This window comes from Sander vitreus, chromosome 16 (assembly GCF_031162955.1).
Source record: "Sander vitreus isolate 19-12246 chromosome 16, sanVit1, whole genome shotgun sequence".
NCBI lineage: Eukaryota > Metazoa > Chordata > Actinopteri > Perciformes > Percidae > Sander > Sander vitreus.
The window spans coordinates 13,923,258-13,946,762 of record NC_135870.1 but is presented as its reverse complement, the minus strand read 5'-3'; the positions used below and the strand labels follow the sequence as shown (position 1 = coordinate 13,946,762).

Sequence of the window (23,505 nt, the reverse complement as noted above, 5' to 3'; positions counted from 1 at the left end):
AAGTAGGACAGTTACAAATCAAACGAGCATACTTTTAGTTCAGTTAAGCATATAGTGAGTTGTTTGCCACGGAAACTAATAAAAAAAAATTGCTTGGATTAGTTGCAATGGTTATTTCAAATCTAGGATGCACATGTTTAATTAGTCTCACTATTGTGAGGGTGTTGGTTGCAATATAAATTCAAGCCAGGATCATTTGTTCAATTTGTAAAGTGTTTTGATGCAGTTTTTCTGTTTGAAACTATTATATCGCTCTTAACAAAATCATCAATGATTCTTGATTTGTTTTCCCCCCCCCTTTAGATTACTTTGAAATACCTTTCTTTGACCTCTGAAGCACCCAGGATCTATTTATGCATGATAAACAGAGACATACTGGAGAAATACGGATCTGCATAGGTGACCCGCATCACCCATACTACAGGAGAGGACCGACTGAGCCAGGGAAAGGGGTTCCTGTCTTCTTCTGACCCCCCTCCCTGCCTGTTGGCCAACTGTTGGACGGTGAGCAACTGAGTCCGGCTTGGAGAGTCCCGGCTGCGGCCTGGCACCCTGCCCTTATGGGGCAGCAGCCGGGGAAGTTTGTAGGGGACCAGAGGAGACCTAGTCTGCCGGCCTTCATCAAGGGTGGAAAGAGAGAGTCATCACGCCATGGGATCCATCCCTGTAACGTTTTTGCTGTGCATGGTAAGAGCAAATATTTCTGTTAAGGTCACTTGACACTGACAGCAAATTTGTTTGTCAAACTGTAATCAGTTTGCTTAGTGCTATACATTTGTTTAATGAGAGTGACGGGGACTAGCATTGCATCCTTTCCAGCATCAAATGCTGCCACAGGCCAAGGATCAAATACTAAGATGCCTGTCTGCCACATTACTTTTCAACAAAGTAAATTACATAATGAAAACAAGTAGACTGGTTTGACCATTGTACGTTTTATTCACTGTTGTGAAAAGGCAAGAAACCAATACACAGAAGATGTAAAGATGCATAATTAGAAATCCAATGAATTGTGATCGGCTGTCTGTCACTTGACTACTACAAAGTGCGATTCGTTTTGTAATGCTACACAACACAACAACTCATGACTTACTGCTGCTAGCAAGGTGGTCTTTAATCAAGCTTTTGTGCGGTACACTGCAACCACTATGGTGTTGTATTGGCTCACTTGGTGTCTCTGGCATAGTAAACTGATAAACAAATGAGTTACTCTCAATGTGATGGCGCACTGAGGGTCATACAGTGTTCTCTACAGAACATCAACTGTCATGTTGTTTGAATGACTTACTAGTTTCTGGTACTAGGTAAAAGTTACTAAACACCAAATCTATACCTGTTATTTTAAAAAGCATGCTGTTAAAAATGCCAGTTGCTTTTGATTGATATTTGCTGATATTAGAGTAAATGTTAACAGAACTAACTTTTGTATTGTATTTTGTCCGTTGACTTTTGATTACACTTAACTGTTTCATCTGGGAGTTTGTTTACAGCCGTGTTGACAGTAACACCTGCTACGATGTAACTATCTTAACATTTCTTTAATTTTGTGTGTTTTTTCAAACATTTACCAATTTATAAGAGAGACACCATGCTCTTGAATATTAAAAAAAAGTAAGTTTAAAAAGGCTTTTGTTTTGTATAAACAATAATTTTGGCATTATTTTGAATAAAATGTAAGCTGATGAATATTTTTTGTTTTTAAAACACCATTATAAAATACCAAACATGGTATTGTTGAGCCTTGAGATATTCCTTAGGGGTGTAAAGGGATAGTTCTTTTGACGTCAGAAACATTCATCATTAAAGAAACCCTCCAATAATGTAAAGGAGGTATTGTAATGTGGCAGAGCTCAACAGTGCCTCCTCCTGTGTTTGTACAGGATGGTGTGTAGTGTGTACTACAAAGCGCTATGAGATATTCTGGATGTGGCAATGAACATACAGGTTGTGTCCGGAATTCAGGCTGCAACTAACAATTATTTTGCGTTATCGATTAATTTGCAGATTGTTTTCTTTAAAAACTCCTGTTATCTTTTTATCAGAGAATAGTGAAAGCCATAAGAAGTTCCCAGACCCCCAAAGGACATCTTCAGATTATTTATTTGTCCAACCAACAGCCCAAAATGAAAATATATCCTGTTTACCATCATATAAGACACAGGAATGCATTGAGAAAAGTACCATACAATTGATTTTAGAGAGCAAACGACCATCATACGTTGCACAAACGGGGAGTGTTTAGGTGGCTGCCAGATAAAAGGATACTGATGGGGTCCAATTGGTCGGTTAGGACAGAAGACCAACATTTCTCTCAGTTAACGTGTTTTATTATAGATGGAATAATAATAATAGAACTTGTATACACATGGTATACAAGGATTCTTTCCGTTTGAGAGGCCACCGTCAGTGGGTGCTGTTACTCTTTCGCCCCCCACCAAAAGAATACTGAATACTGGTTACATGAGTTTATATAGAAAAGTGCAAACTGATTTGATTGGCTAATACTAAGGTGGGAGGCAACCGCGATTTAGACTTGGCCCTTCTTTGTTGGTGCACAGGCTAGTCCTAGCCTCTTGGCACACAATGTTCCATCCAATGGGAGAAGTCGACACCCTGGAGGATTCCCTCTCTTCCTTTCCCCGGGTATTTTCCACTCAAGAGGAATTTAATGTACTTCCAACCAGTCTACTACACCCTCCCCTTCTAATATCAGCTCTGTGTGTGAAGACATGCATTACTTTATGTGTATATGTTATCAGTCAAAGGCTCTCCATCCCCTTGTGAACTCTTCCTAGTTAGATATATCTTAACCTAATCAACCGGCAGTTTGACCCCCTGACCTCTCTACACACATTTCAGTCTTTTCTAACTGAAGTCAAGATCCGATACATACCTGCAATTATATTTAATTAGAGTAATTTTAACTAATTGATTATTTGATAATTATACACGATTTCTCACATGACCACACTCAGAACAGTTGTTTCACAACCTTTGTCTCTCATCCTGTGTCTAGGTATTTTGTACTTTTTCACTGTCCCATACTGATGTAACCTGTCAATACCAGCTTATCATGTGTTAACAGTAAGGATAATGATCTAAGCAAGCATACACACATATTGCACAGAGCACCATTGATTGTCTACTCAAGCATACTCGCACACAATTGACACGAGCACAGTTACAAACATGTAACTTCTTAGTAATGTCATTTTCATATTAAGGCACTTTAGCATGTTAATTTTAATTATTTCCTCACAATACCTGCAATTGTTTAATGATTTCGAACACAGCCATCGTAGCCACAGATACACCTGAAACAGGGCCCTACCTGAATGAGCGAATCACGCCCATGCTACACTCCTCAGGGCATCTCTATTGCCTCTGGGGAAGTCTAGCATGCTGCTGGCACAGAGCCTCACCATGCTTTTCAAAACAATGACCCAGTATCCACTATATCACACTTGAGATAGATAAATAGTCTTAACTGGTGATGGCAATTGTGTATCTTTTAATCCATGGCCATATAAAGCAGTGTCTGTTTTTTGGTTTACTTTCCTCATTAGAGACTTTTGTTCTGTCTAATGCCAATCAAATGACATTTTCTAAAGCAAGCATGGCAGTGCACAGAAAGCAGCTTCAATCATAATCATCATCACCAGTTACTTCACTTCTTGTTTTTATAGTCGACTGTTTGTTATTTACTAGTTTTGGCTTATAAAAGTGCCTTCAGGGTGGTTTACGTCTTCATTTATTGCCCAGAATAGCACAGCACAATATAACCAATGTACAGGGAGGTTTGTTCTCTACCATAAATCAAAAAAAAAAAAAAAAAGAAGTTTGATTTGTCTTTTAAATGCCTTAGCCGTGACGCTTAGTGAGTTAATACTCAGTGGGGGGAGGTGGATCATAACGTTTTTATGTCAAGACATCAGTGCAAAGTGTTGGTGAGGTAAACAGAAATATATTTGTCAATGCAGAGCAACATTTCAGACAACTGTTCAGAAGTTCCAGTTCAGAAAAATGAACGTATTAGTAAAGAGATTGAGCTAAACTGTAACCTTTTTTTCTTCTTCAAATTATCACTTGCCATTGAACCGGATGCATGCCATGCATTCAGCTAACTGATAAGTTTACCAAATGTGTCTGTAGGGCTGTGAATGCCTTGGCGGGAATATTTTCCACTGACTCTAAGTATTGCATAACACAGAGGGGGAGAGGACAGGGAAGGTCATAAAAACAGAATGAAAGCCTTTGCCGGTAAATGGATCGAAATTTGGCAAAGGGTCAGTGACACGGGGTGTCCTTGTTTTCCTTCTGTGATGAGCAGGTTAGACTGAGAGGGGATGTGAGTCAGTGCAACAGGAGGGCAATATCAACACATGATTTGTCTTCCTGTTGAGCCCTAGCCAGGTAACAGTAGGCTAGCCAGCGCCATGCTGCTTCTCAGCAGGCAGGTTCAGACCTCTGCATGCAGCTGCCTGTGAGAGACGGAGGCAGTGAAGGGCAAGCAAAGACCTGTTTCTGCTCTTGGCACCTCTGTGTACTGTACAGTGGGAAGGTATGATCTCACTGGCTAGCTACCACAGATCATAAGGATTCAGCATGGTAGTACATTTCTGGAACCATAACTCACACACTGTATTTCCAGCATGGACTAGATTACAAGCTGCAGTAGGTTACCAGGCCTGTTTAAGAAACGGGTCTAAGCACAACAGAAGACCGTACTTGATCACTTCTTTCCAGTCTAATTTTGTCTTGTGTATAATGTTTACTTGTAGATACAAAAATACATTCTGGATTACATTGTGTGTGTTAAACTGTGGTCATTTCTGATGTTGAGTAACTTATATCTACTACAAATTGACATCAGTTTCACAGTTAAGTAGCCATCCGTTATTACTATATCTGTACACTCTACTGCAGCTTGTCCCTGCCACAACAGTGCCATTTTGGGTGTGCAAGTCCAAAAGTAGATTAACTGAAATAGAAAAATTAAAACAAATATGCTGTAAGCATGATTAGTGCCAGCATAAGATTTGCTTTAGTCAGAGATTGATCTGGTTACTACACTCAGTAAAGGGAAATTTGTTCCATCAAATATGCGCCTTCCTCCCTTAATTTTAGTATGTTAGAGGTGGACTTGCTGAGCAAAGGAATGATGCCTTTGTTTTCCTGCCATTCCCTGAAAAAGGTGACTGAGGAGGTTGTAGGGTTCAAAAGAAAGGATCACAACAATATAGTCTGATTCGGAGGTAACTTAGTAATTGCTGTGCTGTTGACGGTTAAAGGGAAATTTACCCCCTGGTGGTTACATTTACTTAAGGGGTGTAAATGTGTTTTTTTTTTTTGTTTTTTTAGGGAACATTGCAACTGTGACCTAGATTTTATTTTCATTCAAAAAGAATACTTTTATAAATGTGTTCACATTAAGCCCCTTTGTATATAATATTCACCCAATGTGTAATTTCCCATAGTGATCATGATAGCAAAGTATAATAGATTAAATTAACTATGCATATTTCCTGTTAAGTGTTTAGCAATAAGCTATGATTCAGAGATACAGACCCACAATAAAAAGAACATCCTCCTTCAACTTATTTTTAAGTCTAACTTGATCTATTAAGTGTGAACTAATCACATAAAGGCATTGTGACATTTCTTAATGGTGAGCAACAGGAATGATGATAGATCCCTGCAACGTTACATAAGTATATGATTTATACCCTTATTATAAAGTGTTACCAGCATTCCCGATATCTTTCAGTTATGCAGTTGTTAATGCAAAACCATGCAACAAGGTTCTGAACTCTCAATACATCAGGTTTGCAAGAGAGTAGTTTGTAGTCCCCTGTTTATTCAGTCATTTTGTTCCTGAAAATGTGCCTTTTATTTAGCTTAACCTATTAGCTGTAAAGCCCCCCTAAAACTACTGCACTACTGGAAACAAATGGATACAGTGTAAGGGTTTTTTAGACAGCGGTTTTTGGCATGTGATTGGCTACTGATTGCTTTCATTGACTCAAATTGTCACTACAGCCAACTTTGTTTTGTAAACAACAAAAAGAGAACTGTGCCAACCTAAGGTCATCAGCCAAACACGTTGGGTTACAGAAAATGTACAGACCTTTGGCATATAGCTTCTTGTTTGGATAGGTTTCAGCATGGGCACAACAGGACTTTCCTTCTTACTCATAAGCTTTACCCTGCAATTTTTCCGTGTTTGACGCCTGGAGGCTAGCCTGGCAAAGCTTCCAGTATATTCAAGGCACATTAAAATGTGGGGATGAAGGAAGATGACACCCCACTTGTTCATTGTCTTTATTTGCTCATTACTATTCAGGGTCATCGAGGGTGCCGGAGCAGTATGTACAAGGCAGAAAACACATGGGCAACTAAATAACAAACCATTTGACTTGCATGTCTGTGGAGCACATAAAAGGGAAAAGTGGAAAATATGTGAACATGGGGGCGTCTTGGTGGTCTAGGGGTTAAGGCGCCGTCCATGGTAGTTCCCAGTTCAAGTCTGGCTAGGGATCCTTGTTGCATGTTACTCCCCATCTCTCTCTCCTCTCATTTTCTGTCTTATCTCTATTTTCATCTATCTAATTACAACACGTACAACTAGTTAATAAGACTACATTAGGTAGTGTGTTCCAGCAGCATATAAATGTCCACATCTGAAGCCAACCTTGTGATCATGACAGAAATATTAGATGTCGGGCCCGTTTCAGGAAGGAGGTTTAACCCTGATGTCTGAGTTGATTTACCCTGATAGAGTAGGTTGACCCAGAGCTAAGCGCGTGCACCACCACAATAAAAAGGCAGCATGAATGGAGCCATGATACTACGATTCACCATGGTAACAACCACAAACAAACGGGTCGGCAGAAATACTCGTGCACATACAGCGAGTTTGAAAATGTATTTCATTAAAAAAGCAAAACGGCGGCTGCTGCAAAAGAGAGAATTTGCATGGGAGAAAATTGCTGCTAGAGTAAATGCGTATATTCCAATATAGTGTATATCATTTAATCATAAGTATAATATTAATGGTGAAATGGTATTGAACATATAATCTATTTCATTTAGGTGCAATACTGCAGGCGAAAAAGTACTAGGCCTACTAATCCCATTCTGAGGCTGCAGCACCATCATTTACAGAATTATAATTCATAGGCTAATCTTTTATTTCAAAGGGTTTACATCATTCACCTGCAATACTGTGGGATTCCTTTTTAATGGCTCTCACTGGTTTGTGTCCGGGGAACACTACAAAAACGTTTAAAACACGTTTCGGAGCGAGTCACACTCTGACGGCGCTTTTCTATACAGTGTTTACTAAAATGCTCCGCATTAGCCTACCAATGTTGTAAAGAAAACTGGCGTTTGCAAATAAATATAATGTGACACAAAGAATCTGCTGGGATGTAGAGCATGTCCACGATGGGTGACGTTAGTGATATGAGGACGGATAAGGTTATGTAGGATAGGTACATAACTGATAGACTGGGAAGAAAAACGATACCGCTCAAATAGGTAGTTATCTGAAAATTAAAATGTCGGGGCTTCAATATAATCTCCCGACATATGTTTAACACCCTGCAAAGAAAAAGAAGTACGGATGTAAAGCAGCTTCTTCATCAACGGGATCGTCGACAAAAGAAAATGCCAGGTTTTGAGAAAAAAACAAACATTTTATAGTCTGCCTGTTTTAACACAGTTAATAAACCACTGTTTTTTTTTATTCATGCAGATAACGTGTGCTAAAATGCACCTGATACAGACTGAATGAATGAGGAAATAAAAAGAGTGCTGTGTCAGAGGGAGGAGACTTATAGAGGAGACACACCAAGGCGATAATCGGCCGTCAGACCGTCTGGCGAGGTCGGTGACTCGAGTCTGTTCAGTGTGTCCCGTGCCGTCGTCTGTCCGAGGAGCCGTCGGCCTTCATTTGGGCCAACCCGACATGTTCAGTCGGGAGACAGGGCAGTCGGGACTCGCCTGGAAATGGCGAGCGGATGAGCCGCTCAAAGTCTGACAAATCTTTTGAACGGACCTTTGTCAATCTGAAATGAAGACAGATTTAGAAACTGCATGGCCTATTTCTCGCTTAAAATGTTTTCAGAAACACGTTTTGGTGAACTATTTTAGTACAATATGAGATCGTATTCTGAACAAGCCACCATGACAGTCTGGCTGTGAATTTCCGGAGTAAAAAGAACCACGTGACGCGTTCGTCCAATCAGCTGCCGGTTTTCATTTTCCGGGAAACGATCGGACTGTTGATGGAAACAATACAGAGCAGCGCTGCCTGCTGCTATGGAGACGTATTACGTTTCGCGCACGCGCAGAGCATATGCGCAAGTCGGTGTCTCTTCGGTGTGTTCTGAGGCACTTTTTGGACCTGGGGGACCCGACTGATCAGTCCGACTGCCTTTTCTGCTGACGGTCGGCCGCCTTTTTGGTGTGTCAGCACCTTTTAGAGAAACTCAAGGTTTATTGAAGAAAACCTGCTCCCGACCAGGTTAGGTTCACAGCCTCAGTTACCATAGTAACTGACTCTGAGGTTAAGTTACCTCTCTTTCTGAAACGGGCAGGAGTTACACCTCTCTCTCTCTCAGGTTTGATTAACCTCCCTTTTCTGAAACAGAAAACCAAGAGTTTCTCTCGTCTCAGGGTTAACAAACTCAGAGTTTTCACTAAACCTGCTTTCTGAAACCGACCCGTCATGTTAACATCCAGCTCATAATCTGTGGCAGGTTGATGTTTCTTGATCCGCTACAAAGGATCTGTTAATAATGTATAATAAAGTGCAAATGGAGAGGCATTAATTTAATCTACTTCTAAAAGTTGTATTTTGGGCAGTTAGACAGTCGTGTGTGTGTGTGTGTGTGTGTTCTTGTTTAACTATATTCGTGGGGTCCAAAAATCAGGAATACAGTATACTTGTGTGGTCCCGACAGCTTTGTGGGGCCAAAATGCTGGACCCCACAACTTTTAAAGGGCTGTTTGAGGGTTAAGACTCGGTTTTAGGATTAGGGATAGAATTAGGTAAGGGTTAAGGTTAGGCATTTAGTTGTGATGGTAAGGGGCTAGGGAATGCATTATGTCAATGACGGGTCCCCACAAAGATAGTGAAGCGCACTGTGTGTGTGTGTGTGTGTCTTGCAGCAGCTGCGTTCAGCGGTTATGCAGTAAGTGAATCCATTGCTCTTTTAGTCTGTCTGGCTCTTTCTTGGCTGGAACTCGAGGAATCTATACAGTCTACACCAAATCTCCTCCCATGATCCCTGTGGGTTCTGAAGACGGGAGGAGGGGGTGTGTGCATACCCACGCAGCAGGCGCCTCAGTAATGCTCATTCAGGCCAGCTGTTAGGCCCCTGGTTACTTGTCCTTCGCTGTGGCTGGCTATGTCTCCAGACTAATGGGCATACGCACGCACGCACACACACACACACACACACACACACACACACACACACACACATGCAACTCAAGTGAAAGGACTTCTCTCTTATCTAATCTGTTTACTACTTAACCTTGATAGTGGTTTGATGGTCTTTTGTGATGGCACTTTGACAAGTTCGCCTGTAACATTTAGTGTTAATGTTTTATTGTGTCAGTAAAGGTGTGTGTGTGTGTCTAAGACACATTTGTCCCTTGCCGAATGACACCTTGCTGATTAGTGTTTTCCCCTCTCATCAAGTTTTGACCACCTGGAAAGGAGTCCATGTTATTACCACCCAAGATGATGACTAGTCAAAACAGCTGTGTTTATAAATCAAGGTAGTCAAGTTAGTCTATGCCTCACAAGTTTTAACTTTTGTAATCAAGGTCTACAAGGACCTGAATTCAGGACACTGATGACAGTCATGTGCTGGTGCAAAAAGTCAGAAAAAGCAGTACAGTATACAGTATTTGATCATGTCCAGATCTGAAATGGTACAAGTCCGAATGACAAAGTTAAGGTAGATCTCCACAAATATGCATATGACCATTCTTTTCCCACAGAAAACCAGAACCAGATTAATCAATTTTGTCTGTATAATTGTAGTCTTGTCTTGTGTTGAATTGTGATAGATTTAACATATTTGCTTGTTAGAACATTGTAGGATAAGACTGGAATGGACGGATGCTGGTGTCCGTTTTTATAATGGCAGTATTTTACATTGATAAGAAATAAATCTTGTTCCTGCTGTTAATATGCGCTGTCCACAGCAGACATTTTGACTTGCCGTAATAGGTAAAGCAGAGTTGTTACTAACAATGACGGCTCTGTTTTATCCCAAGTGTCCCAGTAAGCCACGACACTAGTGGTGAGCCTGCATGCACAATACCAGGACCCTGAAACTGAAGCAGCTGAATGGCATTCCGATTTTATTTACACCTGTGCTCCTTCCACTGTGACATGTCAAAATGCTGTTCATGAAAAATGACTATTGTATAACTTATCCGATCAGCATGACCAGTCTCTTCATCCTCTGGACGGTCCGCTCGGTTTTCTAGTGAATCTCTGGTGTTTGTATGTGATCTGTTGCACCAGAGCTGTGTTGAGTATTATTACCCGTTTTACACAGAGAAAAAGAGAGGGAGAGAGTTGAATACAGGGCAAGCCACAGCAGTGGAGTGAAGAATGTGACCTCTTGTGCATTCCTCCCTCAAATAACTGGTGCAATCCCCTTCCTTCCCTACCTCACTCCCTAGTCCTTTCTTTCTTTCTTTCTTCTCTTTTTCTCCTTTCCTCTTTTTGTCTTTCGCACATTTTTGCCATTGTCTCTCTCTATTTCTTTGTCTTGCTCTCATTATCAGGTTTTATTTTATGTGGATTTCACAATTTATATAACATTTTTTAGTTTTATGAACATGAAGTAATAACAAACGGGCAACAAGCTGAATTAATGATAATCTGCAGACGATAATAGCGCTAGAGCACACAAAAATGTACAGTATACAATGGTAAACTGAACATGAGCAGCAAACATTAGCAACAGTATATCTGCATTCAGAGTCTATAAGTTGAGAGTATATGTTTATTTTCTTATGCAATATGGTTTTGTGGGTGCATTTTTTTTTAATAGTTAACCACTGTCTGCCACTATTTCTGTCATGTAAGACGAGGTCATGCTGCTTTTTATGTTGTTGATATTTAGCTACCCTGTGTTTGCTCTCAAGTGTGTGTTACAAAAACAAATGTAGTTGGTGTGTGCGTGAAATGAAGCGTACACTAAGATACTTGTCCTTGGTCAGCCCATACAATTTAACTTTGAATTTTAATTTAATGGTGCACCATACCTGTTTTCTGGATTGATTACATTTCAACCAGGAAATTTAGAAACCTTTAAAATGAATGCCTTTTGCTGAAAAAGACATTTAACTGCTAAAACTGAGAAATGATCATCTACTTGTAATAAAGTTAATTTAAAAGGGGACAAAATCCCAAATGCAAACAAATGAAGTGATGTTTGCACAGAATTATTGAAAGTGTAAGCATGTCAGTTTAGGACAAACAGTTCTGTTGAGTCATTGACTCTCACCCTGGTTTTTGTTATTTGGATTCACTTCGGCGGTTGGCTGGTTTTTATGTTAATTATATGTATATTGTTGTCAATCTTAACAGGCCACCAGGAAAAGGGCCTTCTTTTCTTCTCCTTGCTGGTTATCCCTCCTTTACACACACACACACACACACACACACACACACACACACACACACACACACACACACACACCCCCACCCCCCCCACCAAGAACCTCCAAGTTGGGTTAGGAATGCAGAGTGGCAGATCTTCGCCGGTTGCACGCACACACACCTAGAGCAAAAACAACCCATGTTCACCTCTCCATGCCTGAGCAGGCAGCCCCAGTTCCACACACAGCTGTTGTTTTCTCTGCAGACAACCTGCTACCTAGGATGCCAGCTCTGTCTTTTTGGTTTCAGCCATTTATGGGCCCTCTTGGTCAGAGAGCCTTCCTATGCAGATTACAGGATAAAAGTCCATGGGGGCATGATTTGGCACAAGGGCATTTGCCTTCTTCTTGATAAATATACTTTTTTACGAGGTTGATTTTGAGTGTCACAGTATCTAGAGTTTTATATTTTAATATTTTTGAAGCCTGATTTCCATTGAACAGGCATGAACAAACTCCTATCCACTCAGGCATCGTCTGGCCAGTTACATTATTGTCTGTTCCCCCCCTTACCAGTCCAGTCCATACAGTACTGGTATGCTGTCCTGTCCCTTTTGTGTTGTGTTAAGCTCCTCTTCATAGCGCTATAAGAGGAGTTCTGCTATGCTTGCTGCATCTGGATTCACTTAGACACAAAGACGAACCGAAGCAGCTCCGCTGCTGCTGCCTGAGAGCCTCATTGCCAGAGTCACTCTTCTATGTATCGGTTTCTGTTTTTACCCCAGTGGCATACAGACACATGGGGTCTTTCCACAGGCATCCAGATAACATCTCAAAGTTTGTAAAAAAAACAGACTCTCTGACCTGTTTACTCTCTGTCTGCTCTTATTAAGGTGTTGTCTTTCTTATGCTGTTGAATTGATAAATTAGACCCCAAGTAATGGCAGAGGCTTTACTACTAGCTTTCTCTTCTTATTGCTGTAGAATTGCAAACCTCCCACTCATACGTGCATTTTTTGTTTCTGCTTTTTCTTCCCCTCCTAAAAGAGTTTGGCTCTCCTTGTCTGCACACTCATAAAACAATGGAATATAAAAAGTTGTGCTTTCATTCCAGCACTCTGGGTCAAATTGAGTAGTGTAGCTGAGTTCTGAAAATGACTGGATTAGCACCCTCTCTTCTGCACATACACACACATACGTTGCTTCTCCCTCTTAATTTCCACAGACCTTTTTAACATAGATTATTAGCACGGCGCAAGTGATGAATAGTTGTGTGTATTTGACCTGGCTTTCTGTTTGCTCAAAGTATGGGATTTAAACTCTGGACTAGCATGCATACATTTCTATTCTCTGCAGGTTTGCATATTTTTGGGACTGCATAGTTTTGTCTGGGCCTACAGCAGTCATGTGGCGAAATGAGCAAAGGTTCTGCTTTGTCACCTGGTTTGTGTTGCCGTATTTTGTGTCTGTCATGATAAAAATGGTTCCTCTGGTCCTCCTCCAATAGGTCGGCTGGTTTAACTCCCTATGTCTCAGTTCTGCGTGCTAGCCGGTCTGCAGAGCCCATCTGTGTTGAAGATTGTTGTAAAGCAGAGCTGACAGTGGACTGTTAACGGGTCACCTCAAATGAGAGGGATTTGGCTGGAGAGAGTTTGTGTGTGAGCACTTACACAAGAGCATGCACATAAAGTGGATTTCATCATAAAATATGTTTAATGCCTTCTGGGTCAGCTTCACTGTTTCCATGTAAAATACAGTGGGGAAAACAACTTCTCAAAGCTCAGAGAGAATCAACATAAAGATCGTTGTTTGCCTTTTGTTCTCTGTGTGCATGTGGTGATTTCTGCACATTAGAAGCTTTAGAAAATATTTGAATTTGCTAGCAAGTTTGCCTTCTGTATGTTCAGTTTCACTGTTGTCCATATTGATTGGGGTTATTACCACCTCAGGCGGATGCTGGAGCCCTTAACCTTGAACCAGAGCAGCCACTGTTTTGATCTTAAGTGTCCACTCTCCCTGTGGACAATACTAAGTGGAGAATTATGCGGAATTCTAAACCCTTTAACCTCATGTGCTGGTCTGCACGCCTCAGACACTCTGGCTGCATTCTCCAGAGGGCCCTGAGTAAACAGCCACATGTGCGGACGCACGCACGCACGCACGCGCACACACACACACCTCTTCTTGAGTGTCTGATATTTAAGTACACTTGGCTGTTAGAGATTGCTGTGACTGTTTGGTTAGGCAATGCAATGAAATGATGAACCATGTGCAGTGCAGAATTATTATCAGGAACATACGCAGGTTTATCTATTTCCCGCCCTTCTCCTCCTCTGTAATTAGAAAGCTTGCTCGGTTTAAAAGTGTAATGACTTCCATGACTTGGATGGACAGGATTTATGCCAAGTACATTTCAAACATTATTACACGGTAGGGGTGTCACGATTCTCCAAATCTTCGATTACATTTTCGATTCTAAGGTCACAGTTTGGTTTTACATTTAATTTTTTTTTAAAGCACAGGTTGCTATAGCATTTTTAGACTTTTATGCAATATCATATCTGACCTTTGGTCGCAATGTACCACACTACATTGTCAAATTTAAAACATTTATTAACAACATAATGTAACAACTTATATCTTCAGTCAATTGAAAACTTAAACAAAATCACCTGCCATCTAGTTTCTCTTTTGTAACTGCAGTCTTCTTCACAGAAGATGACATTCAAGTTCACAACAAAACACACAAAAAACAAAACGGCCATGTCCATAGTCTTCTCTGAACAATTAAGTGTCTTAAACTATTTCTGAACAGTTGAACATATACCACACAGATTAACTGCCACGTTAGTCGTGCTGCCAGTGGAAGAATATGGTACACGCTGGGGCTGACCGATTTTGGAAAATAATCTAATTGTGATATTTTTTTCCACCAATATTGCGATTGCGATTTAATATGTGATTATTTTTTAAGCTCTTTTGTCTTCTGTATTATTCAACAAAGACGAGCAATAAATCATTGTATAATATACACAACACAAGATTAGATAGATTAAACAAACTGTTCTTTCCTGGAGGCCAGGCCTGTATGTGATGATGAAATTAGGTGATGCATGAATTTATATGAATGACATCTTTTATTTAACTACTTCAATCACAGTAGTATATTGAGCACTGACCAAGCGCGGTGTAAACATTCATATGAAAATCAGAAACAAATCACACAAACTAAAGTGCAGATTGCAAAAAATATAAAACCAAATATTTGGCTTTACCACACTTAGTAGTATTTAGATTATTTAATTGATTGCACTTTTTAAACACTGTCTTTGAACTTTACTAGACAGTTAAATAGGTAAAAAAAAAAATATATATACACACACACACACACACACACACAACTGTGTATTTTTTTTTTTTTTTTTACAGTGCACACAGAGGAGCTGGCTCCTGCCCCTTCCTCCCCTCATGAAGTTGCGTGCCGCATGCACGCATGCCCGGATTATCAATAAGGACAGGAGGGGGCTTTGAGGTATAGTGCCTAGGGGCACCACATTGTCTTAATATGGGCCTGCGTGCATGACAGCGTCAACGTTGTACTTGCTCAGAGAGGCTATCGTTACGTTAGTAGTAGCCTAGCGTGCTGCTGGTGATCTTGCCTTGGGATTAACTGTACTAATAAAACCGTTGAAACAACGCGGCCACGATGCTGTGAAAGCTCCCCGAATGTCATTTATCAGAGTCTGGTTGTTACCCCTCTCCGCGGCAGTCTCCTCCACTCCATATCTTTATAACGGAGCTAGCTAACTGGAACTAACCGCTAATCAGAGCTAATCGTTGCTAACCGAGCCTTCAGTTCTGCGTGCCTGTATCCATTAACTGCATGCATGCAGTGGGTAGGACAGAAATCAAGCAGTTCTCAGATATCATTGTAGTATTGTAACATGTAAAGACAATATCTTTTAACCAAGTATTAGGCTAGTTCATCATACAAGTTAATGGCTTACTTTTACCTTCTTGCCACATGTCAAAATGTTCATAGCAGATGTCAGTAGCAGTTAATCACGAAATGGTATGAATTATTGAACTGCATTCTTGCTCAATGAATTCTGGTTTTAAAAAAGTATGAAGTGTAAAAGTAATGCCCGCTATTATGATTATGTGACATGTCAGATGTTGAAAATTTGGATTCATGTCAACGTTATCTAAATATTTTAACATCAGTATAGTTTGAATCATAACGCAGTTGCTGCCTCCGAGTTTGGGGATATAACCTCTTCTTTGCTTGAAGATTTAAAGAACGGAATCAGGAAAGCAGGGGGGGGGGTACATGGGAAGTAAAGGGCCAAAATCTTTCCCGTGGGTGGATGTACGTCAGCTAACTGTTAACATACATGGCCCGGATTATAAAACGCGAGCGAGCGATTCTCCTATGAGCTCACTTCCAAACAATGTGCTTCATGTTTCTCCATCTGCAACCTTTTTTCCTCTCTCCTCCACCATTTTTTTTTTTTTTTTTAGCCCCTCTCCTCTTCCCTTCATCCTCTCATCTCCCCAACACTTTGTGCCTGCGGTAAGTTAATGGGCCTTTCTCAGAGTTTGAGGAAGCCTGCATTTCTTCTTAATTGGTGTTTGGGGCAATGCATGAGTGGAACATAAATGTTTGCCATACCAGCACTGCAGCGATGATGAAGGGCCTGTTGCGATGTAACTGAATGTTCAGGGTATTGATGTCATTACTTGCAAAGTGACTAAGACTGAGCCATGTTTAAGAATACCCATAGATGCATCACTGCCCACACCAAACAGACAAGCGTACAATACCTTGAGGTATCAGACTAGTAGATGTGGGTGTGTAGTGTTAGGCCAGGCCATGTCAAGTCTGTAATTTCACCTGGGATTTTGAGTTGTTTGGATTCATTTCCGTTTCATCACTCTTGACCGCTAACTGTTGATTTGGAATTAGTTTGACAACTTCAGAGCACCTTTTCTGAACTATGCCTTTCCACATTTGAAGGACTTTTCCGAAGTCTCCTATGAAGCAAGCATAATAATACCCATTATATTAACCCTTGATAAAATGTGCATGGCCAGCCATTAGCAAACTTGCTCATAAACTTGGGCAACAATAGCCTACATCTTGTGGGACTATCCCATTGCTCAGACAGACATGACCTTATCTTTGAATTTATTTTTATTTTGTTCTCTTTCTACTCTATTCTCCTCGTAGTTCTCCTCATATGTTGCATGTAATTCAGTTTTTGTCTTTAGAAACATCTGTATATTGTTCTCTGCTATCTTTGTATTACTTGCCATGTGGACCAGTCAACCTATCTTCCAACAATATTAACTAAAACTAGGCTTTCTGATTAACAAAGTTTCTGTCCGTCAATGACGGGGCACATTTTTAGTCAGCTCTTTTGCTCCCTCATTGGAAATTCCAGGTTGACCAGGTCAGCCAGTTAACTGGATTGGCAATCATGCTGTGTGCTATTGTGTCATCTAGCCGACTTCCCACCAATACGTAATCACCCACATGACTGGGCTTCTTATCTCTGAAATGATGGTTTTCCTTTAAATAAAAAATATTTCCCAGACATAGTCAGTTAGATTATAGCTGCTCTTGTGTTTTCTGTGGTTTCAGTCTTCAGCGTAATCACGTCCGGCAATCCTTTTAGCCCATATAGCACGAGCGAGTGGACAAAATAACAGAAACGCATAACAATATTCTGCAATAAAATAGAGAGTACACCTCAGACATTATTAAAGAGTTCGATCATCTCTCTGACAATAACATGTCTCACAAATGCAGTATTTGTTGCATGGCATGAATTGCATTAGGTTTAATCATAGTGTTAATGATGGTCTTCACCCCCTTTTTAGATGGCCTACTATAATTTTGTCAGAGAAATCCATAATTCTCACATCACGTGTGTTATCCTTAAATAAAGAATGGGAAAAGAAACATTGAAGTAGAATTTGAACATAATTTGAGCAGGGATGTACGCTCTGGTTAGCTGGAGCTAAAGAGAAAATGACCTCAATGGAAGTGCAAGTATTAGAAAAAAATAGGTGAGTAGGTGTATTTAGCATTGTTGAGTTAGATGGGACAACAATCGGGATAAAGGCACAGAAGCCACAGAACTGAAAACATTACTTATTTGACAGATGCCATCGACATTCCCAGATGCGTTTCTAAGCACAGCTGTAGTGATTTTTTTTCTCCCCAACCTTTCCAATAGATTTAGTTCAAAAGCATGCCTCTGAGTGAGTTTTGTATCACTACACTTTGAGACAGCTGAGAAAAGAGATGCAAGTTGTGTTGCAAGACAGCTTGGGTTCTGCCAAAGATTATTTGTTCCTTTGTAGATATAGCCAAACCACTGTTGTTTCTCTAAAGATCAAAAGATAAATGTTCTCATTTTAATGAATTCAAATACGTTGCTTACTTCATTCACATTTGAAATGCCCTACGGCAAATGAGCCTTGTTTGAGTGGTGTATGAAGTCCAGAGTAGACTGCTGAATCTTATTCCTTTCTGCCTGTTGACTGAGAGCTTTGTCTTTTACAACCCGGTCCTGTTACCAGAACGGACTCCTCAAGCTGTAAACATTTCAGGTTGAGAGAGGGGGGGGGGAGAAGCATGGTCAAAAAGAAAGCGAGAGCAGCACAGAGACAGTGAGAGGGGGGAAGGGGGGATAAAAAGTTGGAGGAGGAGCTTCTTGTAATCATCTCATGACTTCAACAGAAGGGAAGAAGAACTAGCCTATTTAAGGTCAAAGTTTGAAATTAGACCTCTGCAGCTTTTGTCTCGTGTGTTGGCATGAATTTTGGGTGGTGGTGTGCTGTTGTTTGTATTCTTCTTCGGAAGTGCTTGTGTGTGTGTGGTAGCGGTCTCTCCCTCTCATTGTGTGTTTGTTGCTGGAGGTGGGAGGGCTCAGCTGATGTCATTGAGTGCAGCAGGCTGAGCCTGAAAGAGGCCCTTTGTTGGCAGCTGTAGCACGAGTAGTCCCTGTGCCTCAGAAACACACTCACACAAGGGACAGGAGAGAGGAATGGCACCCTTCAGACTGCCCTACTGCCCACTCAATTGACACATCTACAGGTCTAGCAAGCTTTTGGACAAAACTTGCGCTCTTGGATAGTTCTTGTTGTATCTTACAGAAGTGGAGCTAACCGAAAGCCCAAAAGCAAAAGAGGGGGGAAAAAAAAAAACATGGAGACGCTCAGAAGAGAAAGTTGATAGACTTTGGCGGACAGCGTACTCTGCTTTTTCTGTTTCTGAAAGGAGTGAGGAGAAAAAGAGGATTAACAACAGCTGAAAGGACAGAGGAAAAGAAAAAGAGTATATTTCAACACCTATCTTGGCTTGGTGCTGTTTCTCCTTTTTGTCAGTTTTTCTTGGTTTGAACTTTTCTCCTGCTGGACACATGTAGAGGGGGAAACGGTCGAGGGAAGTCTGATTTTTATCAAGCAACAACATTTTCAAGCGGGAAGGGACAGAAAGCAAATGAAAATGTTGGAGATATGCCTGAAATTGGTGGGGTGTAAATCTAAGAAAGGCCTCTCGTCCTCCTCCAGCTGTTACTTGGAAGGTAAGAATACTTTGATTGGCTGAAGTATCGTCTTTTAGCTTGGAGAGTGATTTTAAAGTTTACATTGGAGAAATGTTAACAAAAAAATGAAAGAAGGTATGTCACATAAAAAAAAAGCAGGGGCTTAAGAGACTCAGGGAGAAGGATAAAAGATGAAGTATCACAGTGTAAAGGCTCAACTATGATCTCTGCACTGTGGAAACAGAAGAATGGGGAGGGGAAAGCAGAGAGTAAGCACAGGGGAGGGTGAGGGAGGCCAGACACACTGGCTAGCTGAAGAGGAAAGAAGTGGAAAAAGAGACTGAGAAGAGAATACAAGGAAATCCGACTCCTGGTCGTGTCCCACTTAACTCTTGTTTATGAGGAGAGGGGATCTAATCTCAGTCTGCGCTCTCCTTTTCAGTTCTCTGCTATGTTCCAGTACTTCTTTTTCACGGCATGAATTTAGAAGATAATGTAGATCTACACATTTCCCATACTCTTTGTAGTATGCAGACTAGCAATTACTTCTTATCCATTACTTCTAATTACACAGTTCTGGTCACAGTTAAAGTGGCCATTGACTTGCTTGTGATGTATGAAGGCAACACAAGGGGGGGTTTGAAGAACTCCCATTGAGTCTGTACATAATCAACATAGTAATTGAATGGCAATGGAATAGTTAGTGAAGTCTTTATGTGTGCCAAAGGTTGTGCAACCAAATGATTTAATAGAGTTAATAATCCTGGTACGCTCCCCACTGAAGTGGATGACAGTGATAAAGAGTCTGTAATTTTTAGACCATATGGTGGAAGGCACTGCAGATCTCATGCTGAGATGTTCCACCCCAAATTACACTTTCTGGCCTACTTCATTAGAGCTGGAGGCCTCATTTGTGTTTTTCTCCAAGTAGTAAGCAATTTGACATCATTAGAATGCAGATATTCTATGAACATAACATTATAACATTATATACAAGGTGTCACCTTGTGGTTATTCTAAATGGTGATAATGATGGCTCTTCAGTGTTATTATCGCCTCTCCTCCATTGGGCTCTGGTCTAAACATCCTCTCATTACATAATATCTCCCACAGTGGGTAGAACTAGGGATGCACCAATCTAGGGCTGCAACTAACGATTATATTCATAGTCGATTAATCTGTTGATTATTTTCTCGATGAATCGATTAGTTGTTTGGTCTCTAAAATGTCACAAAATTGTGAAAAATGTGGATCAGTGCCCAAGATGACGTCCTCAAATGTCTTGTTTTGTCCACAACTCAAAGATATTCAGTTTACTGTCAGAGAGGAGAGAAGAAACTATAAGATAGTCACATTTAAGAAGCTGAAATTGCTCGGTATCGGGACTGAAAAAGTCAGGTCGGTGCATCCCTAAATTGAACCATATTAAATGTATGCTCTGAATCCGTTCCTCTTGTTCTCCAACACCTTGCATTCAGGTGATGCAAGAGAAATATGTGCGCTAAAGATGTTTCCTCTCTCATCCCTCAGACATATGTGGGTTAGGGTTAGGGCTAGGGCTGACTTCATGGAAGTGGACCACCTATAGATTCATAGTTTTGGACCCAGACTGCTGTTGGTTTCTATTGTGCCAGGTAGTTTGTTGCATTTTGCCTTTAATCCAAGGTGTAAATCGGTGCATTTAAGATGACTGGAATCAAAACTAGCAATTCAATTTTATTTATAGTATCAAATCATAACGAGTTATCTCGAGACACTTTACCAGATAGAGTAGGTCTAGACCACACTCTATAATTTACAAAGCAGGCCAGTCTAGGTCACAAGGACAAAATGGAGCCAGACATAATGTTGTATGTTTCTTTTTAAAGTAGTTTGGTTTTTAAGGAAATTTCAGTCCTGCATCAGTGTGTGAGTTTGGGCGCATTCCTATTGCTCATAGCAGTGCAGTCATAGCTATGAATTTGTTACAAGTTCCACACATATTTAATCATTCAATCATCGAGTGTCTTATCAGTAATGCAGCCAGGACAACCTGCAATTCCTCCCACTACATGACTCTGGAGAACTGCAGTCCGATAATGAGCCTTTTTCTGTTTCTTTCTCACTCGCGCAGCCGTAGTTTTCTTTTTCATGTCTTCTATTTTTTTCTCTCGTTTTTTTTGCACGTGTTGTCATGGTCCTTGTGTCCTTGTGTGTTGTCGCCCTCTCTCAAACAGCTGTGGTATTTGGGGACATGTGTGGCATGTGCTGCTAAAATGCGCTGCCCACACACTTTATGACCAGGCCAAACTCTGGACATATGGTATGTCTTGCTGGCTCTCAGGTCTGCATCTTGTTAGTGGAGCTCTTTTTCTGTCTTGCTTGATCTCTTGCCTCAGCTAAAGCCCAAATTTGACAAAACACGGTTTTGGTCAATTTTGTCAAAACAGTGTTTTTCACTTCAGTCATAGTGTTATGTTATCTGTATTTTTTATCTACAATATTCATTTGGACCATGCCACTCATGTTTGTGTAACGGAGAGATAAACTAAAATGGAAATCTTTGGCTACTATTTTTCTTTTGCCATATATTAAAAAATGTATAGTTTGGACATAATATCCACCTGTACAATGTAATCCAACGCAGTATCAATTCAAATACTAATACTCTAAAACTGTGTCAGAGCAGTGTTGATTGGTTTGTACTTGATTGTATGCTTTAAAGCATATCTAATGTTTACAAATAATACTGTTACATTGTAAAGGACTTAAAGGGATTGTTTGGATTTGTGGACCATATTGTGTTAAAAGATCTGAACTGCCACTGTAAGACAAAATACACAAGACCTTGTCAAACTTTTTTCAGAGCCCAGTGAACTGAGTAATAGTTGGCTAGTCATTGACATCACTTAAAAACAAAAAACCTAAAACAGACATATTTTCATTACTGGAATACTTATGTTATATGACTATATACATTCTAAGGCTTAAATCTACTACTTTTTCAAAAGTGCCATATAATGCTGTAGGAAAGTGACTGCTTTCCTGAAGAGCCCTTTGTTTTTTTTTTTTGTTGTTGCACAAAGTGATGTGGGACCACTGTCCACATTTTAGCATGAGGCACATAGATACATGCATATTTTACAGCTGAGGGAAGCACCCCTGATTGTTGCTTCAAAATGCAACAGGTTTCTCTTTTTTTTTAGGACTGAAATCCCAGAGACAAAATGGCAGGTTTGTGACCTAAAAGTAGCACATTTGGCTTTGATTGTGTCAGTGTGCTCAGGCTGGCGAGTCTAACTTGGCAGACGAGGCTGTGTGAAAGTCTTTCACCGGCCTAGTCCTGACACACTGATGCCTGCAACTTGTCAACAATGCCATGTGACTGGCTGTGGGCCACATATGTTCTGTTTACTTCCTTCGGGGTATTTGAAGCTCCTCCAGTTGGGTTGGACACACCTGGGGTTGTACACCATCTCCCAGAAGCAGGATCAAATTTGATATTAATTCCTTGTCACCCACACTGTCACAGAAAAACACTTTGGCAAATAATGCTCTGAATTTATTATCTTTGGCAGGAAAATCATTTAATTATAAACCACAATCTTGATTTTAAGTTTTTGTTTTTAAACTTGACTAGACCAAGATAACATTGCTGCAGTTCGTGAGTCAAGCGCTCCCAACTTCAGTTTTATGAGCGACGCTAGAGTGCATAAGAAAGGAGGTGGAGTTGCCATTTGTTTAATAATTCTATCCAGTGCAATTGGAAATTTGCTTTTTTCAAATAGGTTGCTCTTTAGTTAAATTCCTCACGTCAAGCTCCATTCTTAAACGTCTAAAGGCGGCCACCTAAATACAGTGCATTTCTTTTTGATGACTTTGTTGAACTGCTGTCTATCATCTGCATTGACTTTGACTGTGTATTTATATTTGGTGATTAAAGGGCACGCTCTGGACTTAATCATCCAGGTGCATCAAGACCAGGAGAGTGGATCACATCAGTCCATTTCTATGGTATTCACTGGCTTCCTGTTTGTCAAAATAATTGATTTTAAAATACTTCTGTTGATTTATAAAGCACTAAATGGTTGAGGGTCAAAATACATTTCTGATCTGTTGCTCCGCTATGAACTGTCCAGGCCCCTTCACATCGTCTGAGACGGGTCTTCTTTCTGTCCCCAGAGTCAAAACTACACATGGACAAGCAGTGTTCAATTTTTATGCATCACATATCTGAAATATCCCAGAAAACTTAAGATCTGCTCCAAATCCCAGTTCTTTTACATCAGGGTTTAAACCTTTTCTGTTTGCCACTGCATTTTATTAGGCTACACGTGGG

At 40.5% G+C, this 23,505-nt stretch overlaps 1 protein-coding gene across 4 annotated transcripts in view; it reads left to right on the top strand.

Moving 5' to 3' along the window:
• The window catches only part of abl1 (c-abl oncogene 1, non-receptor tyrosine kinase), a 36,523-nt gene that overhangs the window by 1,229 nt on the left and 11,789 nt on the right, over positions 1–23,505 (top strand). For 2 of the 4 annotated variants that reach the window (XM_078271715.1, XM_078271717.1), the window contains exon 2: positions 304–687. In XM_078271715.1, coding sequence (XP_078127841.1) covers positions 561–687 — 127 coding nt within the window. In that variant the 5' untranslated portion in view covers positions 304–560. Of the gene's footprint in view, positions 1–303; positions 688–19,032; positions 19,227–23,505 lie in introns of those variants that run through there. The other 2 variants (XM_078271719.1, XM_078271718.1) reach the window with 1 other exon arrangement.